Source organism: Dendrobates tinctorius, unplaced genomic scaffold (genome assembly GCF_039654945.1).
Source record: "Dendrobates tinctorius isolate UK_male_01 unplaced genomic scaffold, ASM3965494v1 ptg000051l, whole genome shotgun sequence".
NCBI classification, from domain to species: Eukaryota; Metazoa; Chordata; class Amphibia; order Anura; family Dendrobatidae; genus Dendrobates; species Dendrobates tinctorius.
The window spans coordinates 27,451,973-27,477,222 of NW_027361719.1; the positions used below are offsets into that span (position 1 = coordinate 27,451,973).

The 25,250-nt window shown below is 44.3% G+C and overlaps 1 protein-coding gene across 3 annotated transcripts in view; it reads right to left on the minus strand.

Moving 5' to 3' along the window:
- RBMS2 (RNA binding motif single stranded interacting protein 2) overlaps positions 1–24,733 on the minus strand; it is a 157,834-nt gene extending 133,101 nt beyond the window's left edge. For all 3 annotated transcript variants that reach the window (XM_073576909.1, XM_073576913.1, XM_073576912.1), the window contains exon 1: positions 24,596–24,733. In XM_073576909.1, coding sequence (XP_073433010.1) covers positions 24,596–24,661 — 66 coding nt within the window. In that variant the 5' untranslated portion in view covers positions 24,662–24,733. The remainder of the gene's footprint in view (positions 1–24,595) is intronic.
- Positions 24,734–25,250: the final 517 nt, after the last annotated feature.

Below are 25,250 nucleotides of genomic sequence, written 5' to 3' on the forward strand. Positions count from 1 at the left end.
GTTGAAGCGCATTTCACTGGCAGATGTCGGCCAAGGGAGAAGAATGACCTGTCAATCACTCACAGGAGGCCGGTGTCAGGAAGAGAAAGAGTGAGAGAGGCCGGAGACCTGTAAGTGCTGACCAAGCCCCTGCACTTGTGAGGTTATTTGTAATGGAGACACAGATGTGTAACATAAAGGTATGGATGTGCTCATCATTAGAGGTACCCCACTGTGATATTGTTACTTTGGGATCTAAAAACCCGTTCACAGGTTCCCTTTAAGTAGCTAGGTACCGGGAGACCTCTTGAGAGATCAGAAAGTCAGGTGTCCGTCAATGACACAGCTGAAAAAAAGGGTTAGGAAAAGAAGGGCACAAATATAATAAAAAAAAAAGTTGTAAGTGCAGTGCCCTGCTCACTGCTAATTAGCATAACAGTTCAACAGTAAATTTGTATAAAACCAGATTTCTAAAATAAAGGTGCAGATATAATCAGCTTTACAGTGCCTTTACATAGATCGCATTAGTTTGGGGTAAAAAACCTACTAACAGGTTCTGTTCCCTTAAAAGAGAATCTGTCAGCATGCTTTTGCTTTGTAATCTGAAGACAGTAGGATGTAGGGGTTCAAACACTGAATTCAGTGATGTGTTACTTATCAGGCTGTGTGTTGCTGCTTTCTTACAATAAAGGTTTTATCAACAGGACGTTATCACGGCTGGAACTACAGCAATGTGTCAGCCACGCCCCCTCCTGTGAGAAGCAGCTTACTGTCTAAGGCCTCTTTCACACATCCGTCTGTCACCATCAGTCAAAATCCGCCGTTTTGCAAAAAAAAAACGGATCCGCCATTTTTCTTGGCGGATCCGTTTTTTTTCCCATTGACTTGCATTATCGGCGGATCTTGACGGATGGTCATCTGTTGGATCCGTTTTTTACGGATCCGCCAAAATGTTGGCATCCGCAGACATGACAGGACGGACACTGCAACATTTTTTTGCATTTGTACACTGCGCATGCCTGGAAGACTTGCCTCTGGCGGCTGAAAAAAATTCTCTCTCTCTCTGTGTCTCTCTCTCTCCTCCCCAGGCACGGGTTCCTTTAAATTTCTGCCTTCCCCGGATCCGTCAAAGCAACTGTCCGGTAGAACGTGTTGCTATCAGAACAGTTGCGGATCCGTGTCCCGCCATTTTCGCGGATTGCAACTGATGAAAAACACGTATGTGTAAAACAGGCCTAATAGGCTATGTACATAATGAGCCTGGTGTGAGCGGGGGGCAGCTTTCTCAGCTCTGCTGCATTGCTAAATCTAACAACTCTTATGGTGTCACAATTGCCGCACCCAGTAACCTAAGTGATACGTCATCAGAATCAGGGTCTCTTTTCCTACAATATTCTGCCCTCAGATGAGGTAGCAAAAACCTGGTGTCAGATACCCTTTAAGATCACATATTCCTATGCGTAGATAGCTGTGATTGACCTCATTGTTGTGTATGGAGCAGAGCTGTGATGTGCTCTCTATCACATGACTGGCATGTCATTAATAGTATATGACATGGGACTCATGTACACGCCTTTTTGTCCTCAAGGAACTTGTGTGAGAAGGGCCATGCCGAGCGCAGCGAATAGCTTCTCTTCATTGATACAGATCTGCAATGCAGCTTTAATTAAGCTCAGACTTGCAGGGAGGCTTCAGGGAAAGCTCTGGGAGGGGCGCCACAAGAAGAACCTTTCTATGCTCCTCGAAACGACTAACTGCCTTGTCTCTGTCGCCAGAGGTGTCTGCCACCAGAATTGGCGACAGCATCGTCTGACACTCAGGCCTCGGTGGACCGGCAGTGCCAGCGGTGGCTGAGGAGGAGCGGGAGGGCCCAGACTTCTGCGGATGGGAACTCAGAAGTTTGGCCTTTGTCAAGCACAATGGTTCTCTTTTTCAAGGAAAATTTCCAAACCAAGAACACATTCTTTGGCTTTCTAACATGAGATTCTGCTCCTCATAAAACAGGCTTCACATATTAATTAGACGAGATCACATCATCCATTGTTTGGACTGAACTATTAAAGGGGTTTTCTAGGAGTTTGATCAAACAGTAGGAAATGTTATAAAGAAGCAAATAATCATCAATTAAAAATTGTCCACTGCCCCAGTGCCAATACTCCAGGGGTCCCAAGTGGCCAGTTTACTCGTCCCTCAATGATGACGTCATGTACTTCCATGTGACCACTGACGCCAATCACTGGCCTCGCCTGTCACATGCTATAACAGCAGGTATTGCTACTGAGGCGGACGATCGCCCGCAGCATCCACATGCATGTATGCAGACGGTCGCCCGCAGCATCCACATGCGTGTATGGTTCATCATCACACAGGGAGCATCAGTGTCGGGGCTTCAGGGAATTAAGCAGGTGAGTATAGTTTGGTTTTTTTCTCTTGACTGAACAGATCAATGAAAATTAAGGACAAGGACCAAAGGAAATAAAAGGTTAACATCCTGTTTTACAATTCTGCAAGCTTCAGAGCTGAAATCTACCATCTACCTTTGCTGGTTCAATATCTGGAAATAGTTTACTCTTGAATTGTGGAAGCATTTCACCCCTGTCATGCCTAGTGCTCAGAAGGAGCATCATCATCCTGGATCTCAATTTTTAGGGGTTAGTCTAAGTCTCCATTCTATTAATTTTGGTCCAAGTAGATTGTTGTGACGCATGCTCAGTTGGCGCCTCCCCTGCCTTTGCAGCACTCCCAAAGGCAACTGCCTGCACTAAGAGAGCCCTAGACTACTAATGTCTAGTTTGGTTAAACGCGCGTCGAGGGCCTATATCCACACATGCTCAATGAAAATGAGACGGTAATAGCAGCGAGCAAGGACTGTGAAAGTATTGGCGACCCAAGGCCTTATCTTGTAAGGTGGGGAGTAGAACATGGGTAACCAAGAGGTAAACTGGGTACGATTCAGAAAAGCAGAAAACCATCACTGGAACTGAAGAGTCCCCAGACCGATGTCAGTGATGACGTTCCAGGGCTAAACGTGATGGGGGTTTCAAACAGAACGTAATTGAAGTTTAAGAAAAAACTGAAACGATGATACATATTTTTAAAAAATGGAAATGACAAAATTTCTTAACCTCACAGTACAGATTGTTTGGGTCTGCAGTAAAAACTAAAAAGTATTGGGCAACAGGCTATGCAACATCAAAATAAAATACTAATTGTAATCCAAGCATGTTTTTTTTTTAACCAAGGTATATAATATACTATATATTTAAAAAGATATTCGCAGGGAATAAAAATAATATCAGAGCAAGGTAAAAAGCAGACACTCCATAGCCTTCATTTTTCAAGGCTCCTTGATCCCTGGGCTTCTCCTTCTTCTGGTGTATTCATCTCCCGCTCATTATACGAGCTTTATGGACACAAGGTCACGTCAGAACACTGCGGTGAAGCGCCGAGTCTCTTGGTAGCAAATGATCTCCTCTAGATGATAAAAAGCAGCCATGTACCTGACGCAGAGTCCTCAGGGGATGAGACAGTCACCGTAATACACCACTAATTTGTCACAGAATAACCCCACCCAGCTCTGCTACATTACACCAGCGACATCTAAGGAATGGGATTTTTCTTTCTACTTGCTACACAGAAATAAATGCATAGGTTATATCCTGTATGATAAACTGTACTGCTTCTATTGTATGGCATGTTGGATCCGGAGGGTTGATAGGGTCAGGAGCCACAATGATTGCCGTCCCGTGCTTGACGCATTTTGGGTATGAAAACTACTAATGGATTGATCACAAAATGTAAAATAAAGGATGCGTGACGGCGGCACACTAAGGGCCGAATCATCATCTGCAGGGTGTTTTTCTTTTTGTGTCTTGCGGTATTTGTTACTTTTTTTTTGCGCCAAATTCTTCAGAACGGCACTCGCTTTACGAATTTTATTGAAACCCAAAAGTGCTCTGTATTTTTGCTAAAATCTTGCAAACATTTCACGAAGTTTCAGACATAGATAAAATCAGTCCAGGTGGACGGTCTGAAGTACATTAACGTAAAATCGTTGGGATTTTTGAAAAACTTGAAATTGATGAATCGGCCAACAACATCTGGAAACCCCAAACCCTGCCCACTATGAACATAATTATTATTATTTTTTTTTTTTAAAAGGTACAAATTCAAAGAAGAATTTTCTCAATAGACTTGAATGAGATTAGAAAAATCCATAGATTAAAAAAAAAATGCATTTTTGCATGTTTCCGCAGTGGAAACACACTAAAAATGAATGTAATCCGCCTATAAATGTATCAATAACATTTTATGAAAGGCAAATAACAGGCAGCATCGAAAACAATCAGTTGTTAAAAGGGAATCTGTCACCGGGCTTTTGTCACCTAATCTGAGACCAGGATAATCTAGGGAAAGAGACCCTGATACCAGCAATGTGTCACTTAATGGGCTGCTTGCTACAGTTTTGATAAAATCATTTTTTTTTTATCTAGTATCTATTTAGTGATTTTTACATATTTTTAATTGTTTTATCATCAGGTGATTATCACTAGAGGACTAGTAAACCTGCTGTCATGTAGTCCACTATATTCATGAGCTATGTGTAACCCCGCCCCCACCACTGATTGGCAGCTTTCAGTGTGCTGTAAATGGGCAGAAATCTGAGAATCAGTGATCTGGGTTGGGTTAGACAGAGGTCAACATTTAGAGTCTGCAGCAGAGAAAACAGTGATTGTATCAAAACGACAGCAAGCAGCCCAGTAAGTGACACATCACTGGAATCAGGGTCTCTGCCCCTACATTATAATGCTCTCAGATGGGGTAGCAACCACCTGGTGACAGATTCCCTTTAAAACACCAAAAGGAGACAAAAACCGGCAGCAATTTAAAACATATAACCTAATCTACCTACTAAGTGCAGAAATGCTGCAACATCAAAACCACATCAAATACGGTACTCATCGAGGGAGCTTAGCCTAAAAACTCCAAAAACAATAAAGAATTTGAGCGCTAAGACGCTGCAGTTCTGTTCCACAGAGTCCCAATACTTGTAGGAATGAAAGACTGGTCTTTGTGCAGATATGATAGTGGCGGATTGCTGTACAAGTTGGGCTTTGGGTTTAGATCCATACTGTACCGTTTTCCTCCCAACATGCTGCTCGTCTAATTAAATTGTAATTGCTGTGTGCTATTGTCTCTGTGGGCCTTTAGTAGAGGAGCAGATTGCAAGGCAACCTTGAGAAAAACCTGTTATGACCTTAAAAGGGAGAAATAATTCAGCGATCACCAGTGGGGAAACGTCATGTGTGAATTGTATGATCTTAAATTATGTATTTCATTTTACATGCGAATGTTAAGTGTCAAAATTATAATAGTGTAACACTAAATGCTACGGTGCTCTTATATAACGCCGTCTGACGCACAGCTCAGAAATTCAGCTTATTATTATTATCATTTTCCTAAAATAATGTGCTCTCCAAATGATTTAGGCATCTGAGCAGTGCCCCAGAACATTGCATGGTAACTCATTAAAGTGGAATTTTTTCGAGTTTGCAACATTCCATATGATCCTAAACTTAAAGGATAAAAACACAAGAATGTTTTACTTAATGTAATTTTTTTAGAAACGTAATTGAAGTGAATCTGTCAGCACAAGCTTCTGCTGTGTAATCCGAGAGCAGCATGGTGTAGGGGCAGAGACCCTGATTCCAGCGACGTGTCACTTACCAGGCTGAGAACGCTGAGCTGTGTATAACCCCGCCCACGCCCCTGATTGACAGCTTCCTGTCTTCATTGTCAGTAAGCTACCAATCAGTGGTGGAGGCGGGGTTACATAGATTAGCCTGACTGGTTTGCACTTGACACCCAGTCCTTTAGTAATAATCTTCTGATGATAAAACACTGATTGTATTGAATCCACAGCAAGCTGCTAAGCAAGTGTTGCATAGCTGGAATCAGGTTCTCTGCCCCGACATTATGCTGCTGTCAGATTAATAGTAAAAATCTGCTAACAAAGTTTTTAGCTGTAATTTCAAAGCAACTGGAGCCTTGTGTCGAGGAGAATCCGCTTGTGGCCAAGAGTTGTACAATCGAGTAACAAAGAGTTAAAATGGAACGATTAAGTAAAGAAATAGAAGCGAAGTGTTAGCAGGAGCCTACAAGTAAGTGACTCTATTAGTTTGCTCTTCCCCGTAGCTCTGTACCTCTGAGCTGCAGGAACTAATGTGGGCTCCTTGTGTTGTAGGCATCCTCATCTAGAAGGGGTCATTTTCTGGGGGAATGCATTATTCCTATGAGATGTATGAGATTGGAAGTACACTGAGGCACAGCGTGACCCTATAGAAGCCTACAGGTTAGTGATGGGGAGCTCAGAATGAACTAATCTGCAGAGTAGCGAGGGGCAATCTAGATCACTGAAAAGATTAGTTCAGTATTTCTCTGGATTCTGCTGAGAAGAGATTGATCAGTTCTAGTCCGTCACACAGAAGCTGCGGCTCCTAGGGTGAGTTATAAAATGATCAGAAAAAGTTAATACATCTGATCATTATATAACAAACTCTTGGTAAACGGGGACTCAGTCTGGAGAAAAAAAATCAAAAGTTATTTGTTCAAGTTAGTAATTTCCATTTTTTTTCTTTTTTAAATCTTCAAGCTTCCCAGTCCTTCTCAGCTGCTGTATGTCCCACAGAATGTCATGTGGCAAGGAGCTCTGTGTCAGACGGGGAAGAGCACATGGCTTCCGGAATACAGCAGCTGATAAGGACTGGAAAGCTAACTTTTGATTTTTAAAATGTATAACTTTCATCAGATTTCACTTGCCAGAGCAATATCAGAAAGCTGACCTGTGATTGGTGGCTATGGGGCAAAGAAAATCTTCCTATAAGACAGCCTGATAATTCTCCACCCCATCCTGTGAGGAGCTGAGAGGAAATGCATCACCTGTGAACTAAATGTTCTATTGAGAATGAATCAGGACAGCCTAGTTCAATGTGATGCATCTCACTGAGCCCAGCAGCGCCACCTGTGGTAGTGTAGAGTACTGACTCATAATGATTGTGTATGAGGGAGCTGAGAAGCAGTTCAGCATCCACCATTTTGAGAACAGAACAGGAGCCAGTGGTAAAGATTTTAGCAAGACTGATCTTCTAGGCTACAGGAGGCTAATATTATCACAAAGACACGCGAGGGGCATGAACCACACACAGACACTCTCTCTCTCTCTCTCTCTCTCTCTCTCTCATACACATGAGCTGTGTGTCTACTGTGCAATTTCAGTTTTCATTAATGATATTATTATTACCATTATATTTGTATTTGATGTGTGGTATGGTGTTTACTACCTTCTTTTCCAGCCTCAGGAGCTATAAAGAGCAAGTGTGAGACAGAGCAGGGAGCGTCCTGGCGCTGGAGGAGGGATCACTCTCTGGCTCCTCCCACTTGCTGTTTAGTTCATAATGAACTAATCTTGTCAGGATGGTGAACTAGATGAACTAGTTCACTCTGGTCCTTCTTCACAGCTTCCGAAATAAAAAATAGCAAAATCAATGAGAATATGCTTGTAGTTAAAAAAGATGTCATAAAATATTCTCACGCGTTTCGGGTTAAAGAACCTTTATTTGTAACTGACTTTGACTAATACGTTTTACAGGTGGGATTAATGGCCGCTACATATCCACCCACATGATCATGACCTACTCACATAAGCGCTACTGGAATATTCCTAAAGGGAAGAGAACAAATCATGTGCCGAAGCATAAGAAGTTAAAAAACATTTAGGACCATTAGGCCAGTGAGTAAAGAGTCTGAGGATCCACAAGGCTTTGCGTGATGTAAGTTTTGCACGCCAATCACCTCCTTTATTGGGCGCGCTCCCTTTCTACACCAAAGACTCATTGTGGCAACATGAGACAAATTCTGTTCCCAGAAATGTTTAGATCCACCAGTAATGTGCATTTATTCCACCGTCAATTGATCCGGTAACTTGTTCCACTATGCGACCCTTACCTTTGCCGGACGCGCGCCCCCCATTGTGAAGGCGGCATTTATGGCATTCTATGACATAGGCCATATAAGTGGTGCTGTAATTAATGATCATACAAATAAAACGGGCCAGCATTACATGATGTTAGTTACGTTTAGTCGAGAGCATTTATTCTGCGCACATTTGAAGCAATTGGAGATACTTAACCAATTTCTAGTTTCACTTTTGTTGGTATTAGGCCGGGGTCACATTTGCGAGAAACTCGGAGGAGTCTCGTGTCTCAATACCCTGCACTGCCGCCGGCACTCGGGACCGGAGTGTACGGCTCCATGTATTGCTATGCAGCTGAGCGCTCTGGTCTGAGTGCCGGCAGCAGTGCTGGGTATTGAGACGCGAGACTCGTCCGAGTTTCTGGCAAGTCTGACCGCGGCCTTAGAATAATCTCTTGATGAAATAATATTACTTTTCGTGCGAGGAACATAATTGACTCCGTATTTCAATATATGAATGATGATTCACTTTCATATAATGTAAGGTTGGGAAATATTGGCAAATTATATTTGTGATTTTATGAAAACCCTTAGAGTGGAAAAAGTTTCGGTTTATCACAGCCCTACACAACTGAATGGCTGTATGGAGTGGAGATATGGCCGTACGTATTATTAGTAACTGCATTTTTTTCATGAATCAATAGAACAAGTGGAGATAAGAAGAACTGACATATGTCCTATCAATATGGAGAAATATGTTTCTTTCAACACCTTCACTGATCGTTTGTTTTTTGTTTTTTTTAAAAAAAAAAACAACGTATATACTCGAGTATAAGCCGACCCGAGTATAAGCCGACCCTCTTAATTTTGCCACAAAAAACTGGGAAAACTTATTGACTCGAGTATAAGCCTAGGATGGAAAATGCAGCAGTTACTGGTAAATTTAAAAAATAAAAATAGATACCAATAAAAGTAAAATTAATTGAGACATCAGTAGGTCAAATGTTTTTGAATATCCATATTGAATCAGGAGTCCCACATAATGCTCCATACAGTTCATGATAGCCCCATAAGATGCTCCACACAAAATACACCCCATATAATGCTGCACAAAGGTTAATAATGGCCCCATAAGATGCTCCATAGAATAATATGCCCCATATGCTGCTCCATAAAGGTTATGGCCCCATAAGATGTTCCATAGATTATGCCCCATATGCTGCCCCCATAAAATTCTCCATAGAATAGGCCCTATATGCTGCCCCCATAAGAGGCTCCATAGATTATGCCCCCATATGCTGCCCCCATAAGATGCTCCATAGATTATGCCCCATATGCTGCCCCTATAAGATGCTCCATAGATTATGCCCCCATATGCTGCCCCTATAAGATGCTCCATAGATTATGCCCCCATATGCTGCCCCTATAAGATGCTCCATAGATTATGCCCCCATATGCTGCCCCCATAAGATGCTCCATAGATTATGCCCCAATATGCTGCCCCCATAATATGCTTCATAGATTATGCCCCAATATGCTACCCCCACAAGATGCTCCATAGATTATGCCCCAATATGCTGCCCCCACAAGATGCTCCATAGATTATGCCCCAATATGCTGCCCCCACAAGATGCTCCATAGATTATGCCCCGATATGCTGCCCCCATAAGATGCTTCATAGATTATGCCCCAATATGCTGCCCCCACAAGATGCTCCATAGATTATGCCCCAATATGCTGCCCCCATAAGATGCTTCATAGATTATGCCCCAATATGCTGCCCCCACAAGATGCTCCATAGATTATGCCCCCATGTGCTGCCACTGCTGCATTTAAAAATAAAAAAATGACATACTCACCTCTCCGTCACTGGGGCCAAGTGCCGGTGTCACTGCTGGCACCTGAGATATTCACCTGTCCCCCGGTCCATCGCTGCTTGCTGCTGTCTGGCACGTCATCTGTCAGCGACGTTCAGACTGCAGGGGGCGCGGCACGCACTAACCACGTCACCGTGCCCTCTGCTGTCTGAACGTCACTGACAGAAGACGTGCCAGACAGCAGCAAGCAGTGATGGACAAGGGGACAGGTGAGTATCGCTATACTTACCCGTCCTGTCACGGTCTCTGTAGCCCCCAGCTTCTCTGCGATCTCCCTTTCTACCTTCAGCGATCAAATGGTACCGCTCATTAAACTCATGAATATGCACATGTTCATGAGTTTAATGAGCGGTACCATGTGACCACTGAAGAAGGGAAGGGAGATCACGGAGAAGCTGGGGGCTGCAGAGACCGTGTCAGGACAGGTAAGTATGACCTGACACCCCTGCCCCCCCTCCCCCTCCGACCCCCTGGTGTATATGACTCGAATATAAGCCGAGAGGGGGACTTTCAGCCCCAAAAAATGGGCTGAAAATCTCGGCTTATATTCAAGTATATAAGGTACCTAAAATTGTCTACAAATCTGTCTGCAGAACTTGTGAAAGTCTATGGAGAGAGGAGGGGAAGAACGTTGAGGGCGATAAAGGCCAATACCACAAAGACAAAGGGCTGCGGCTGCTAATGCAGAGGAAAACATGCTAAAAATTCAGAATACAAATAATGTAATGGCCAGAAATAGTGTTATTCCCCGTGTACACACATAACAGCTTATTCTAAAAAGTCATCTGAAAGTGGTTACACTACGAATAAATGCTCAAAATGAAATGCAAAATAGACAGACTTCAACCCAAAAAGCCGTACGGCCCACCGAGTATCAATGTCACACCTCCTGTGATGGAGCCCCATTATAGGTAATAATCAAAGTATGAAGCCTGGCTATCCGGCAATCAGTCAGATACCAAGTATTAACAGGTTGTCAGCTGTCATACACACCGGAACTGTAAAAAATAATAAAACAAGTAATACTCACCTGCCTCGGCCCCCTGCATCCAGCACTTAGTGGTCTGCACCGACACAGGTAGAGGAGATGTAACTGTTGCACCAGCAGCAAGACCGCTGCAGACAGTAATTGGCTGCAGCGCTCAGGTGACATAAGTAGAGCGGCATCGGATATTTTTCTGATGATGGCCTGCTCAAGGCACCTACCCGCTGCAGCCAATCAAAGGTTGCTGTGATCCTGCTGCTGGTGGAAGAGTGACATCTCCTCTTCCTGTATCAGCGCATGGAGTGGTCTGAACTGCATCCTCATGTGTGACGCTAGGTGAAAATCACTAAGGGTATGTTTCCACTAAGCGCATTGCCTGCGCTTCTGTACGCACGGTGATTCCGGATGTGCTCATTGGACACTTGCAGTATCACCGCATCGCATACATAGATCGGGTTATTTATCTTGCGGAGACTGAGCGTCTCTGCAAGGTAAACAGACATGCTGCGTTCTATAAAGATCCGCCGCATGTCCGATTTCGTGGGTGTGTCATCAACGTATTAAGACGCACAGTGGAGACGGGATTTCATAAAATCCCCTCCACTATGCTGTAACATCTGGACGCTGCGGATTAAACGATGCAGCTGTACGCAGCGTTCAATCCGCAGAAAATCCGGATTTAATACGGCCCGTGGAAACATACCCTTCGGCCTCCATCACATGTACATGTAAGGGCTCACTCCCACTTGCGATTAAATCAAACAAATGCAATCAGTGGCGTCTTTTTTCCTGCTCCCATCGGATGGGAAAAACACGTGCTGTCACTGCATGAGAAATTTGGATTGCACGCATTCTATGGGTGCGTGTGAAATATTGCACTGCACTCAGATGTCACCCGAGTGCAGTGCGATTCCCACGGACGCCAGCACTGGAGGAGATGGAGAAGTTAATTTTTCCGTCTCCTCCACAGCTGTGCACTGATTCTCTCATGCGAGGAGATCGGAGCACAGTAGTATGACACTCGGCTCATGTTCAATGCAGAGCTGCAGCCGAGTGTCATTAGCAGTTCACATCTGATTCTCTCTATGCATGTGCTGTGACTTTGACACAGCCGCGATACATGCAGCTGCGGCGCTGGACAGCTGATCAGCCGGCACGATCCATGTATCTGGGTTCCCTCTGTAGCTTTCTCGGTAAGTGCCATAGCTTGCCAAATAAGCACTGACAAGATCAAATTCGCTCATCTCTACTCTCCCGTCTAAAACCGGTACCAGAAAGAACAATACCAGAGTCATCAGTGTTTTGGATCAGTGTGATATCAGTGTGTCATCAGTGAGTGATCAGTGTGATATCAGCGTGCCATCAGTGTGATATCAGGGTGTCAACAGTGTACAATCAGTGTGAGGGCAGTTTCACACGTCAGTGGGTCCGGTACGTGTAGTGACAGTTTTCTCACGTCCCGGAGACACTGACACACGTAGACACATTCTCATGAATGTGTTTATGCAGATGTCAGCGGGTTTTCATGGACCGTGTGTCCGTGTGCAAAATATGCTGACATGTCCGTTTTTGTGCAACAGCACGGATCACACGGACCCATACAAGTCAATGGTTCCGTGTAAACACGTACCGCACACGGATGCTGTCCGTGTGCGTTTTTAAAAGTCAAAGGGTTAACATTGAAACTAATTTTTCAAATACACGGACACGGACACATGGACAGCACACGGATGGTACACACGAACATACGGATAGCACACGGATGGCCTCCGTATGCACACGGACACATGGACACGGATAGCTCCGGTACCGGTTTTTCCGGTGCCAGAATTATCTGGACGTGTGAAACTGCCCTGATATCAGTTTGATATCAGTGTGCCATCAGTGTGATATCAGTGTGATATCAGTAACATAGTTTTGAAGACTGAAGAAGCCAATTTTCTCCATAGGGAAAAAAAATTCCTTCCCCTAAGCTGGGTCAACCATCTACCTATAATATTCTGTTATTCGTAACGTTCTATCCTGTTACTCACAAGAAAAGCATCCATTCCTTTCTTAAATTCATTCAGTGAGTTGGCCATCACCACTTCCTCAGGAAGAGAATTCTAGAGCCTCACTGCTCTTACCGTGAAGAACCCTCTTCTATGCTGTGTGCCATCAATGTGATATCAGTGTGTCATCAGTGTACCATCAGTGTGATATCAGTGTACCATCAGTGTGATATCAGTGTGCCATCAGTGTGCCATCAGTGTGCCATCAGTGTGATATCAGTGTGCCATCAGTGTGCCATCAGTGTGCTATCAGTGTACCATCAGTGTGATATCAGGGTGATATCAGGGTGTCATCAGTGTGCCATCAGTATTATATCAGGATGTCATCAGTGCGCCATTAGGATGCCATCAGTGTGAAGTCAGAGTGCCATCAGTGTGCCATTAGGATGCCATCAGTATACCATCAGTGTGTTGTCAGTGTGCCATCAGTATGCCATCAGTGTGTCATCAGGGTGCCATCAGGGTGTCATCAGTGTGCCATCAGTGTGTCATCAGGGTGCCATCAGGGTGTCATCAGTGTGTCATCAGTGTGCCATCAGGGTGCCATCAGGATGCCATCAGGGTGCCATCATTGTGTCATCAGTGTGCCATCAGGGTGCCATCAGGGTGCCATCAGGATGCCATCAGTGTGCCATCAGGATGCCATCAGGGTGCCATCAGGGTGCCATCAGGATGCCATCAGGGTGCCATCATTGTGTCATCAGTGTGCCATCAGGGTGCCATCAGTGTGCCATCAGGATGCCATCAGGGTGCCATCAGGGTGCCATCAGTGTGAAGTCAGAGTGCCATCAGTGTGCCATTAGGATGCCATCAGTATACCATCAGTGTGTTGTCAGTGTGCCATCAGTATGCCATCAGTGTGCCATCAGGATGCCATCAGTGTGTCATCAGGATGCCATCAGTGTGCCATCAGGGTGCCATCAGGATGCCATCAGGGTGCCATCATTGTGTCATCAGTGTGCCATCAGGGTGCCATCAGTGTGCCATCAGGATGCCATCAGTGTGCCATCAGGATGCCATCAGGGTGCCATCAGGGTGCCATCAGTGTGCCATCAGGGTGCCATCAGTGTGTCATCAGGGTGCCATCAGGGTGCCATCAGGGTGCCATCAGTGTGCCATCAGGGTGCCAAGCCCAAGGGGACTTTTTTTGCCAGAACAATCAGTTATATCTGTAGTTTCTACGAAAGTGAGGTGCACATTAGTTCATCCAAGAAAACAGCCTTTTATGTGTGTAAGGGTTCATACTCACTTGTGAGAGACTCGCATGATTCTCGTGTGAGTCTCTCGCATGAAAACCTGGCACTGCTGCCGGCCCTGGGACCGGAGCGTGCGGCTACATGTATTTCTATGCAGCCGCATGCTCTGGTCCGAGTGCCGGCGACAGTGCCAGGTTTTCATGCGAGAGACTCGCAAGTGAGTATGAGCCCTAAGGCTGGAATCACACCAGCGTATGGCATCAGATGCGAGCTGCTAATGACCCTCGGCTCCTGCTCTGCTGCGAGCAGGAGCCGAGTGTCAGTGCTGTGTTTTGATTCACTCTCATGAGAGAATCACAGTACAGGTGTGGAGAAGACGCAGAAATTAATTTCTCCATCTCCTCCATTACCTGTCTCAGCGTAAATCGGACTGCACTGGGATGACATCAGAGTGCAGTCCGATGTTTCACACGCAGCCATAAACCTGCATGGGGGCGACTGAGTCTCGCTGCCCAGTCGCAGCATACTGCTGAATCGGCATGAGAATATAATGGCAGATCTGCGCCATAGTGTACCACTGGGCGATGTTTCATCACATAGCGCTCGGCCGTGTTATACGCTCGTTTGACTCCGGCCTTAGAATGGTTTGTATCAGGCAGAGCGCACACAGGGCGAGTTAGGAGGTCGCTATCTGTTTCCTGTGTTCCCGGATCACTGCAGGCATGTGACCGCGGCGTCCGTTCTGTCACCCTCGGCCTGCAAGTCACAGTACATTTCTCAATCCTTCATCGGGATCACTTTAGACTGTCACACTCGTTTGTATTATGGCTTGTAATATAATGCGATCCTTTCTGCAATCCTCATATAATCCAATATTTCATGGATCCGGACGGCCCAAGCTGGAAATGGACGATCACAAAGCTAAACTACGATACGAGATCTCTCCTGCTAATTTGTAGCTGTGCAGTTTGCATCCAAAAATATTCCCCATGTTTTGTCAGTAGAAAGATCTATTTCACATGGAAGAAAATACACAGATTTGTGACACTGGGACATTTACCCTATTTCCATAGATTATAAGCTCAGAAGAACAAGGCTCATAGCACGCGGAGAACTGTTTTCTTGTCTGTTGCACACTTTTTTCTGTACCGTAATTGCAAAATCAAAGCGGACTTGTCAGCAGACAATACAAACTGTATAGATTATTAAGACCTGATGACACTGGTGTATTGACTTTGAAAATCCATATGAGAATGGCCGTATGATCCTAAAATTAATATGAGCATTTTATGAGTCCATCTAAAGAGCGAGAGAGCTAAAAAGTCCAAGCCTATTCAGTGTTCACCCACACAGCCTGACTGACAACTGCAGCTTGTACTGAGCAGTGAGACCTCAGCAGCAGCAAAAAGGAGGAGACAACTGAGGACTGAAGACTTGTCAATCATGCTAGGTGGGTGGAGGAGAGGTTGAATAAAACTTCATAAATGATTATACAGCTATTGTTATGTGGATAATAAAAAGTAAGTACACCAGCCTCTTCAAGTCTAAGCGATCTGTTTGATAATGTATGCGGTTCACATTATAAAATCTAATGACAGATCCACTTTAAAAGGATGACTGATTGCGGGATTAAAATGTATCTGCCATGCTGTACATTGTTTATATCCGGCCATTGCCGAACTAGATTTCAGCTGGTGGTGGTGCTGGATACCAAACTTCCACCAATGTCATATTGATGACCCATCCAGTGGACAGGTCATTAATTGTTAAGTCACAAACAACCCCTTTAAGCCAGAATCAGACGATCTTATGAAAAATTGTCCAATTTTCATCCATAAAAGTCAACAACTTTCACCCGTGTGTCCTTATTTTACATCCAAGTGACCAAATACAGATTATTAGGTCAATAAAGGCAATGTATCCTTAAAAATCTGATGTAATATCGATGTCCTGTATGGGATCCAATTTCTTTTGCACACCCACAGACGTGAATAGTCGAGTCTCGTCTGATATACGGAAGAAAATACTGAGATTTTTTTTTTTTTTTACACATGGACAGTCAAGCTGCCATCTGACCAGCCCTACAGAATAACATTGGTCAGTGTGCTGGCGATTATTAGTCGGACCGCACATGTCTGTATGATACGCTCCTCTGAATGAGTCTTCACATTTGTATGTCTGCAGACATGAGGTGTATGCGTCGGGTGTAAACGGTACGTTAAAAACAGATGGGAATGTGCGCCATTCGACAACCTACATCTTCATGTATTCCGCGGTGACATCGTACATTTGACATGTCTATCTATATCTGTATATGAGTTTTTATGTTTCCTTTTCTTTCCCCTGCTTGGTTTTTCAGCTCCCGTGCACCAGTGTAAGAATTGTCCTCCAGTCAAGGCCTGGAATATGCTTCGATCGCACTATGTGCCACTTTTGTGCCATAAATTATGAGTAATTTATCACGTCATACCACCTCTTGCTAAGTTCTGCCCACATTTCAAAAAGATGGTGGAGCGGGCATAAAAATAGCTTAACGTCTCGCTTGCAGGTTCTCAAAATTTTGCCTGAAAATTTTTGCTTTGACTCAAATTTTAACATGTATTTAAAATGCGTTAAGCCTATGATGTTGATCAAAGAGAGCGGTTTACTGCTGTCACATTGCCGTCAGACTCGGGGCCTGCTGTCCCGGCCTCGGCCACTAGGAGGCGCCGGACGGTCTTGTCGCCGTCAGACTCAAGGCCTGCTGTCCCAGCCTTGGCCACTAGGAGGCGCCAGACTGTCACATCGCTGTCAGACTCGGGGCCTGCTGTCCCAGCCTCGGCCACTAGGAGGCGCCGTGGTTCACCCCCGAGTGATGGCGGCGACAGAGAAGGGGCTCCTGCGCAGGCATCTGATGGACGTAGGCTCCGCTCCTCTGTCAATCATGAAGGGGTTGGTGCATCACCATCTGGCCTGGTCCTGGGGGCGTCCGGATGACATCATCAGTCCGGGAGCCTGTGAGGGATGACCTGATCCCTAAAATACAGTACCTTGGGACTGGTCTTGCAAGTCGCCGGATATATGATTGGTTCCCCTATGTGCTACTGTGTGATTTGCTATTGTTTGACTCTGACCTCAGCCTGGATTTCTGACCCCTCTACTGCCTGACGATTTTGTACCTCTGCCATTCTCCTGGTGTGTGACCTTGGCCTGGATATTCGACTCTGCTACTGCCTGCCGTTTTTGTACCTTGACGCCCTCCCGTTTTGTGACCTTGGCCTGGACTGTCGACTCTCCTACTGCCTGCCGTTTTTGTACCTTGCCGCGCTCCCGTTTTGTGACCTTGGCCTGGACTGTCGACTCTGCCACTGCCTGCCGTTTTTGTACCTTGCCGCTCTCCCGTTTTGTGACCTTGGCCTGGACTGTCGACTCTCCCACTGCCTGCCGTTTTTGTACCTTGCTGCGCTCCCGTTTTGTGACCTTGGCCTGGACTGTCGACTCTGCCACTGCCTGCCGTTTTTGTACCTTGCCGCTCTCCCGTTTTGTGACCTTGGCCTGGACTGTCGACTCTCCCACTGCCTGCCGTTTTTGTACCTTGCCGCGCTCCCGTTTTGTGACCTTGGCCTGGACTGTCGACTCTCCCACTGCCTGCCGTTTTTGTACCTTGCCGCGCTCCCGTTTTGTGACCTTGGCCTGCACTGTCGACTCTGCCACTGCCTGCCGTTTTTGTACCTTGCCGCTCTCCCGTTTTGTGACCTTGGCCTGGACTGTCGACTCTCCCACTGCCTGCCGTTTCTGTACCTCCGCTGCTCTCCCAGTTTCTGACTACGTTTTTGGTTCCCCGCCTTCTTCCCTATTGGCGACCGTCCTGCTCTGGCGCACTGCTCCACCAGACAGCCACCCCCTGGGCCTTGCTACAATTCCAGATCCCTGTATAGGGGTTAAGGGTCTCGGGGTTTCTCGGGGTGCTGTCCCTACTGCAGTCCAGATCCGCGGACGGACGTCACAACTGCCCATTTATGTGCTCGTCGTGGCACATGCAGTGTGTGTGCACAAGTGATATGATTTGTATTCAGTTTTTCTGAACCCTGTCATAGTTTACAAGAACTGTCACAGGGAGCAATGGTTGGAGTGACAGCTCCGATCCCTGCCATTGCTCATGTGTAACTAAGGACGGGGCTATAGGAGAAAGAGTGACGCTCTGCAGGAATAATATTTCACCATCGTTTATGATGTCCCCCCGCTATTGCAGTACATTGATAATGATTGTAGGAAAATATATGGTATGGAGGCAAAAATAGAATACTAAATGTATAGTTTGACTTTACAGAAGACTTATTGCCGCTGCTTCCCTGATTGTTCCTCTTCTTTTTTTAATCTGCCACACGGTACCACAGATATGGGCCTTTTTATTTTATGGTCTTCACTAAGGGGGCCCGGCTGACCGGGTAATTATGCAGAGCAGCCTAAAGACACATTCCCAGATTATCCTGTGTTCCTCATCCCCTTGGTAAAGACTAGAAGTATTCACACTAAATATATAGCCCCAGTTCTTTAGAACCAGATTTAAAATGAAAAAAATATTCTGGGGAGCAGCAGGAATCAAATAAAACCAAATACTGGCCATTTTTGACCTGTCGGTAGGTCCGCTTTAAGATTTGAACTAAGATTGTGGATTTAGAAGATACAGGTAGGTTAGTACACGTGACATTAAAATTGATCTTCGCACAATGAGCAGATATATATGCACATATGTGACATGACGTAAATGTATACTTCCATGGTGAAAGCATACAGATCAATTACATAGATCCAAACAGGATTGGACTGGCCATCCGGAGAACAGGAGAATCGTCTGGTGGGCCACCACCCTATTATATGAGCAGTACTTGACACAATCTATCACTATGTATAGACAAAGGCAGCATTTTATTAATTTAACAATGTACCCAGTTCATCGTTATATACATTTGCGCTTGAGGATAATGTCACATTTACATGTAACTTAAAAGTGGACCCTTGACACCCCAGTCCGGCACTAATAATAATAATAATGATAATATTTATTTATATAGCGCCAACATATTCCGCAGCGCTTTACAGTTGAACAGTTTCAAACACAAGTCATAAGTAACAAAGTTAACAATACAATAATTAAAGCAAAATAAGACTGGTCCAAAGCACGGATGAAATAGGCCAGGATCCGAGCATTAGCTACAGTTGGTACGAGACAGGTGAAGTTTCTTTCTAATAAGGTAACATCACATAGACAGTAAGTGTTTATGGCCAAATATAGAGTAGATGGATCACCAGGAACCCTGTGGACACAATCCGTACAGAATGAAACTAGTCCGTACGTAAGGACCAAGTCACGGACATGTCTATGCGTCAGTCTCCAACGTTGGCAACGGGTTCATGAGTCAGAAAATAATACCTCATTGTGGATCACAGTGTCACCTCCTTTTCCTGTAAAGTGTAGGAGACTGAAGCGTTACATCTTGTTCTGGAAAACTAGTCTCAGCAATTGGACCAAGTATAAAACATGGGATTTTCCCAGCAATCTGTCTAATGACATCACGGTGCGTCTGCCAGCACCATTCCTTCCAGCATGAAATACTCTGCTGACTTCCCACTGGGTTCTCCCTTGCGTCCTCTCCTGTGAACAGATCATTTATTCGGTATTTGTACATTTTTGGTGAGCCGGGATTGTTCCTTTCCGTTTGATATCACAGTATTGATAGTAGTGTTCTGTTCCTGTCCAGCTCTCCTACAATGATTTTAGAGGGTGGAAATATCCACCCCGCTACAGTGTAACATGCACCAGGCGTTACCCAACAGCTCAGCCCTCAACCATCCAAAACAGGTCAAGTTAACTTAATCCAACTGCAAATTGTGGTATTCCCCGCTGTAAAACGACACTGCGCCGCCGATCATCTAAACCTAAGATTGCTCTTGTGTATCTAGTGCTGTAGTCATATATCAGAGAACATTAAGTTATCACTGAAGAGCAGAGGAACATGCGATAGTGATATCAGTATCTCATACATCACAGCAATACAACTGTACAGGGACGGACTGGGGCTAAAATTCAGCCCTGGCATTTGAAATCACACAGGCCCCTGCATTAGATGGGGTATACTGTATTACTAATATTACCCTGGATGGAGGAAAGCAAGATTTACTACAAGACCAATATTTCTAATGATACCTCCGTCACAACTATTAACAGTACGAGTGTCTTGAGAACACCAATTCTGTTAACAACATAGATGATGCAGCCCATGGCAAGACAGGCCCTTCTGGCATTTGCCAGAATTGCCAGATGGCCAGTCCAGCCCTGCAACTATACAAGCAGAGGGAAAACCTGTGCAGACGCCATGGCCCAAAGGCTCATAGGGCCGAGCTAGTCAATCAGTGTTGTGGAACACTGTGCACCCCACCCGGAGAAACCCTGAACTAAAATATCTAGAAGATCTAAAAGACCCGACTTTTAGATCTTCTAGATATTTTAGTTCAGGGTTTCTCCGGGTGGGGTGCACAGTGTTCCACAACACTGACCAAGGACAAGGAAGAAAAAGACTACACTAAAAATAACTGGGAAACTGTTCTCCATTCCATTGAGTGTTCCGTTTACAGAATACTGGCTACTATAGGTACAGTCTGTATTCTGCTTGTTATACCCGATACAAACTTGAATTTCTCCGTAGTCATGTAGCATTATTTTTGAAACTACTCGTGCTTCTATAGAAGCGATTCATACTTAGTAACATGAAATCAAACGTCCCTATAAAGTTTTAGTACTGGAGATAATACATTTACCATGGAACACGCTGTCATTTCGAATGGTTTCTGACGCCAAAGTTTTGAAACAGATTTTGCAATAAACTTTCATTGTGGCAATCGGATGTAGAGGATGCAGTGATTGCAGAAACTTTTGCGAGTTTTATAAGCAGAATGTCTGATCCTGCATCATAGATTTCAGCCACAATTCCCGGAAGACAATAATATAACGAAACATGCGCACACGGTTCAGTGTTGGAGATCTTGGTTCGGAGACTGCTTTTTCATCGTTTTACAGCACTATCGTTCTGAGAAACTTTGCCTGAATCAATAGTACTAGGAAATATAAGAAACTTGTGTAATATAGCTTTGTCAAAACAAATCAGACTGGTTCACTTAGTGCTCAGCACCTTTATCTACACATTATCCTTCCCAGACAAGGTTTTAATTGCGAGCTACGCCTGGTTTCCTTTCACCCCTCCTTCAGATGAGGCCTGGTTCGGCACTAGGAGCGGTAGGACATAAGTGATAGGGACCATCCATACTTAGGTGCATCTTGACGTGGTTGAATGTGCTCTTTGACCTAGCAATGTACCTTACATATTTAATGTTTAATGAATAGTGTATGAATATGTTTGTATATTGGCCACATAGCAAATTTGTGCACCTGTATGCTAATTTAATACCAAAGGTGTGACGACTTTTTTTTTTTTTTGTTCACTGAGGTATCAAGACTACAACTGTCTTTTGAAGTCTATGGAGAGGGAAGAAGCAGAGTGAACAGAGGCACAGACAAACACAGACCATTGCTTTTTCTTTTTAGCAAGTGTTTATGTCACTACAGAGCTGGCTTCACAGCTACACTGCTCTATACTGCTGTATAATGTCCTCCGTGCCGGCGATGTTTATGAACTTGTGTTATACAGAAATAGGAGAGCAGGAGTCCCTCAAGTACAGTGCAGCTAGTCTCCAGCCACCAGCTGAGAGACAAATGAAATAAGAGAGAGAGGGAAGAAGTAGTGGAGTAATGCGGCCAGAATTAGTGTCATTCCTCATGTACATACACAACAGCTTATGAGACGACAGGCATGCTTTAAGACAAAGTTTCTAGAACGTGTCATAACATAGTAACTATTATATATATATGAAGAGATGAATGGATCTTTGTAATGGTCACATTACTACAATCATCATCTACGAGAATGGAGGAGGTCAACTTTAGAGCATATCTAGCAAAATATAACCACAGACTAGACTCCATACCGCTTGTATTACAGATGAAATGTAATATTATCTGTATGGAGATCTATAATATCTCTCCAGTAGTCCATTCTAGAAAGCAGTATGGCTGGAGAAAATGTTAGCGAGTCCTGCAATGTCACAACTCAGGCCCGAACCAAGTGTATTTTTACCCTTGTTATATTTAGGATAAATAACATACTGTAGGATACAATCCATGTGGGAGCTGTAAAGCTTAGGGGAGCTCAGGTTAAAGTGCACTGACGTCCATGCTACTCCAATCATCGTAAGATAAAACATTTGGCCCAGACTGAGAACATGTAGGAAATGATATTATGGCGACAACGGAAAGGCACAAAACAATAAGCGCTAAATAATAAAAGGAGCATCGCTAAGGACTAAAGCAAAGATTAGAGTTGTTTAAAGAGTATCAGTCTTTTCCAAATGACTTTTGGCATGTGGTGGTCCTGATGATGAGACCTCCACTGGTCAAAACGTCTGATGCGTCCTATCAAAAAGTTTTTTGAAATGACAACTATTTGTTAATGTATTGTAACATATAAATGATGTAAACCAACAAGACGTTGTGCTGAATGGCCTACCTAAATGACTATGTGTATGGCTGAGCGTATATTTATTATTTGCGATGGTATCTAAAGTCATTTTATGGTGGTATCTATTGGGCTAATCAGTTCTACATGAAGCTTAAGATCATTTTCTGGCAGATGAAACAATTACCATATTAGATCATCTCACAATTTGCACAACTATTTTAAGGCTAAGATTAAGAGCCCTAGAGCTTGAAACGCGTAGAACTAATGTGTTTTTTTTAATTTTTTTCCCTTTTGATATTTTAGTAGTTGCTAATAAGTATTGTTTTTATAGCCCTTTCCATTGCGGGTGCTGGATGTCTTCCTGCCTTCTACCTGATAATTTTCACGCGGGAGCTGCCGATGGTCTCGGTCTGTACCCTGCACCCTTATTAAAGGACTGGACAGGACGAGCTGATGTGATGTGGTGTTTGCCTTTGTTCATGAGGATTTTATATTGAAAATGGTCTACATAGAAGGTAAAAATGAAAGGTAAGGAAATCCAGTAAAAGTACAGTGAGCATAACTGTAGAGGGTGCGGACACCGCAACTGTACCCTAAGGCGGCCCAAAAACTATCTTGACCATATGAATAGGCCGGTACTAGAAATACTGCATGATCATTGCAATGCTACATACTACAATTACAGATTTTGCATTTTTGCCCGGGAACTCTAAGTTACTCCTACAGTTTATTAGTCAGAAGACGGCAATTTAAAGCCATTTTTGGTTCCTTCTCACTTCTATTAGAAATGCGCTTTAATGTCGATGCCAGCGGCAGGGGCATAGCTATAATAGGAGCAGGGGTTGCAATTACACCCGGGACCTGGAGTCTAGGGGGCCCATAGGAACAGACGATTATCATTAAAGACCTGCAATAGTTGTTGGCCCTGTTGGAGCCCACCAGCTTCAGGTTACGCCACTGAGTGGTCTTGTTGTACGTGGGAGATATCACGTCTATGGAATATAATGAATGATACATACATTGTTTATATGTATTGTATTATTTATTTGTATTAGGTTATTTATATTTCCCGCTATGAGTATTTCCACAAAATATTGGAATTACTTCCATTTTAGAAGCGGCACCTACACATTCACCTATACATTTACACAGAGGATGCTCACGATAACCTTGAATCTGGTGCCCTTGAATGTTATAATCCACACTATATTTCTATATATATATATATATATCTGCAGTATTTGCCGCCATAAAACATGCAGGGAAGGATGCTAAGTTATGCCGAGTTCATAGGATGGCATGTTCTACCCATACTGATGCCAGTGATTATCCCTGTATCCATTCTTTCCAGAGAATATTGCGCACGTCCGCTTACTACCATGTTATAAATCTGCGCTAAGTGTCGCTCACCCAGACGGCGGTCTGCGCTATTCTCCTTGTGTAATATCCATTGCACGCGTCCGGTTTGGTCCCAGTGTTCTCCCTGCCTTGGCTTTGCACACCCTGTGTGTCTCCCTCTTTCCTGTCTGCCTCTGGGTGCGCCTCGCTCCCGCTTTCTCTCTCTCCCTGTGTATGCCCTTCCTCTGTGCCTCTCTCAATGTTACTTCCAAATCATCCAGCTCCATAAGATCACACATCACACGCCGCGCAACCTTATGACACGCAATGACATCAATAGCTGACACCACAATCCCCTCGCACTATTTGTCATTGTTTTGCTACATTGTAACCAAAGTCAAGCCAGAAATGACTGCCACTTCCTGCCCCGCCGTATACACCGGTATATACGGGGATCAGATCCCTACGCCTCTACTAATAGAAGTGCATTGCACACCCAATAAGTCCCCCGCCTCCCACAAGGGTAAACTGATTCCCAGACAAATCATTTGTGAACCATTTTTAAGGGCTGGCATAGGCCTGCTAGTAAACGTGAGAGTGCGCTAGTAGTGCAGAGGCACAAGGCAAGTCTGGTCAGCAGGGTTACCTTCTTATGGCTCCTGGTATAGCTGAAAGAGGCGATCCCTGCCCTTGGAGGGACAGACAGCAGCATTTTTCCTTTAAGGTACAGGGAGATGGGACACAGGAGACTGGCAGTTCTGTCCAGCCCTCTGACGTAGCGCAGCCTATAGTGGAGGCCTGCAGGGTCCTAGTGCCCTCTGTGGGTAAAGCGAGGGAGTGAGGAGGAGGAGGAGAAGGAGGGGGGATTCTTCATTTAACCTTTTCCTTCTCCAACTGAATTGGGCTTTGCAGCTTCACCCCCCTCCTCTCCCTAAAACACGTCACGACGTTTATAGAACGGGTTTATTTAATCTAAATATTTACGTTAAAGCTTTAACAAAATATATTTATCATTAACATTCATTTCCATGTTTTTTTTGGTTTTTTTTTAAATCTATTTATTTTATATTTTTTTTTGCAGCGTTAATAAAAATAGATTATACTGGGAGATAACGAAAAGCTAAACAAATAAGGAAATTAGAAGCAATAAAATAATAATATCTATGCAAAACGCAGTGATAAAAGAGTTGCGTAAAAAAGAGCAATAAAAGGTAAAAAAAAAGAAACAAGGATGTCGCAAAAGTGAATAAAAGCAAAAATAAATAGCACAAGAAGCCTAATAAGCAACAACATCGTGCACA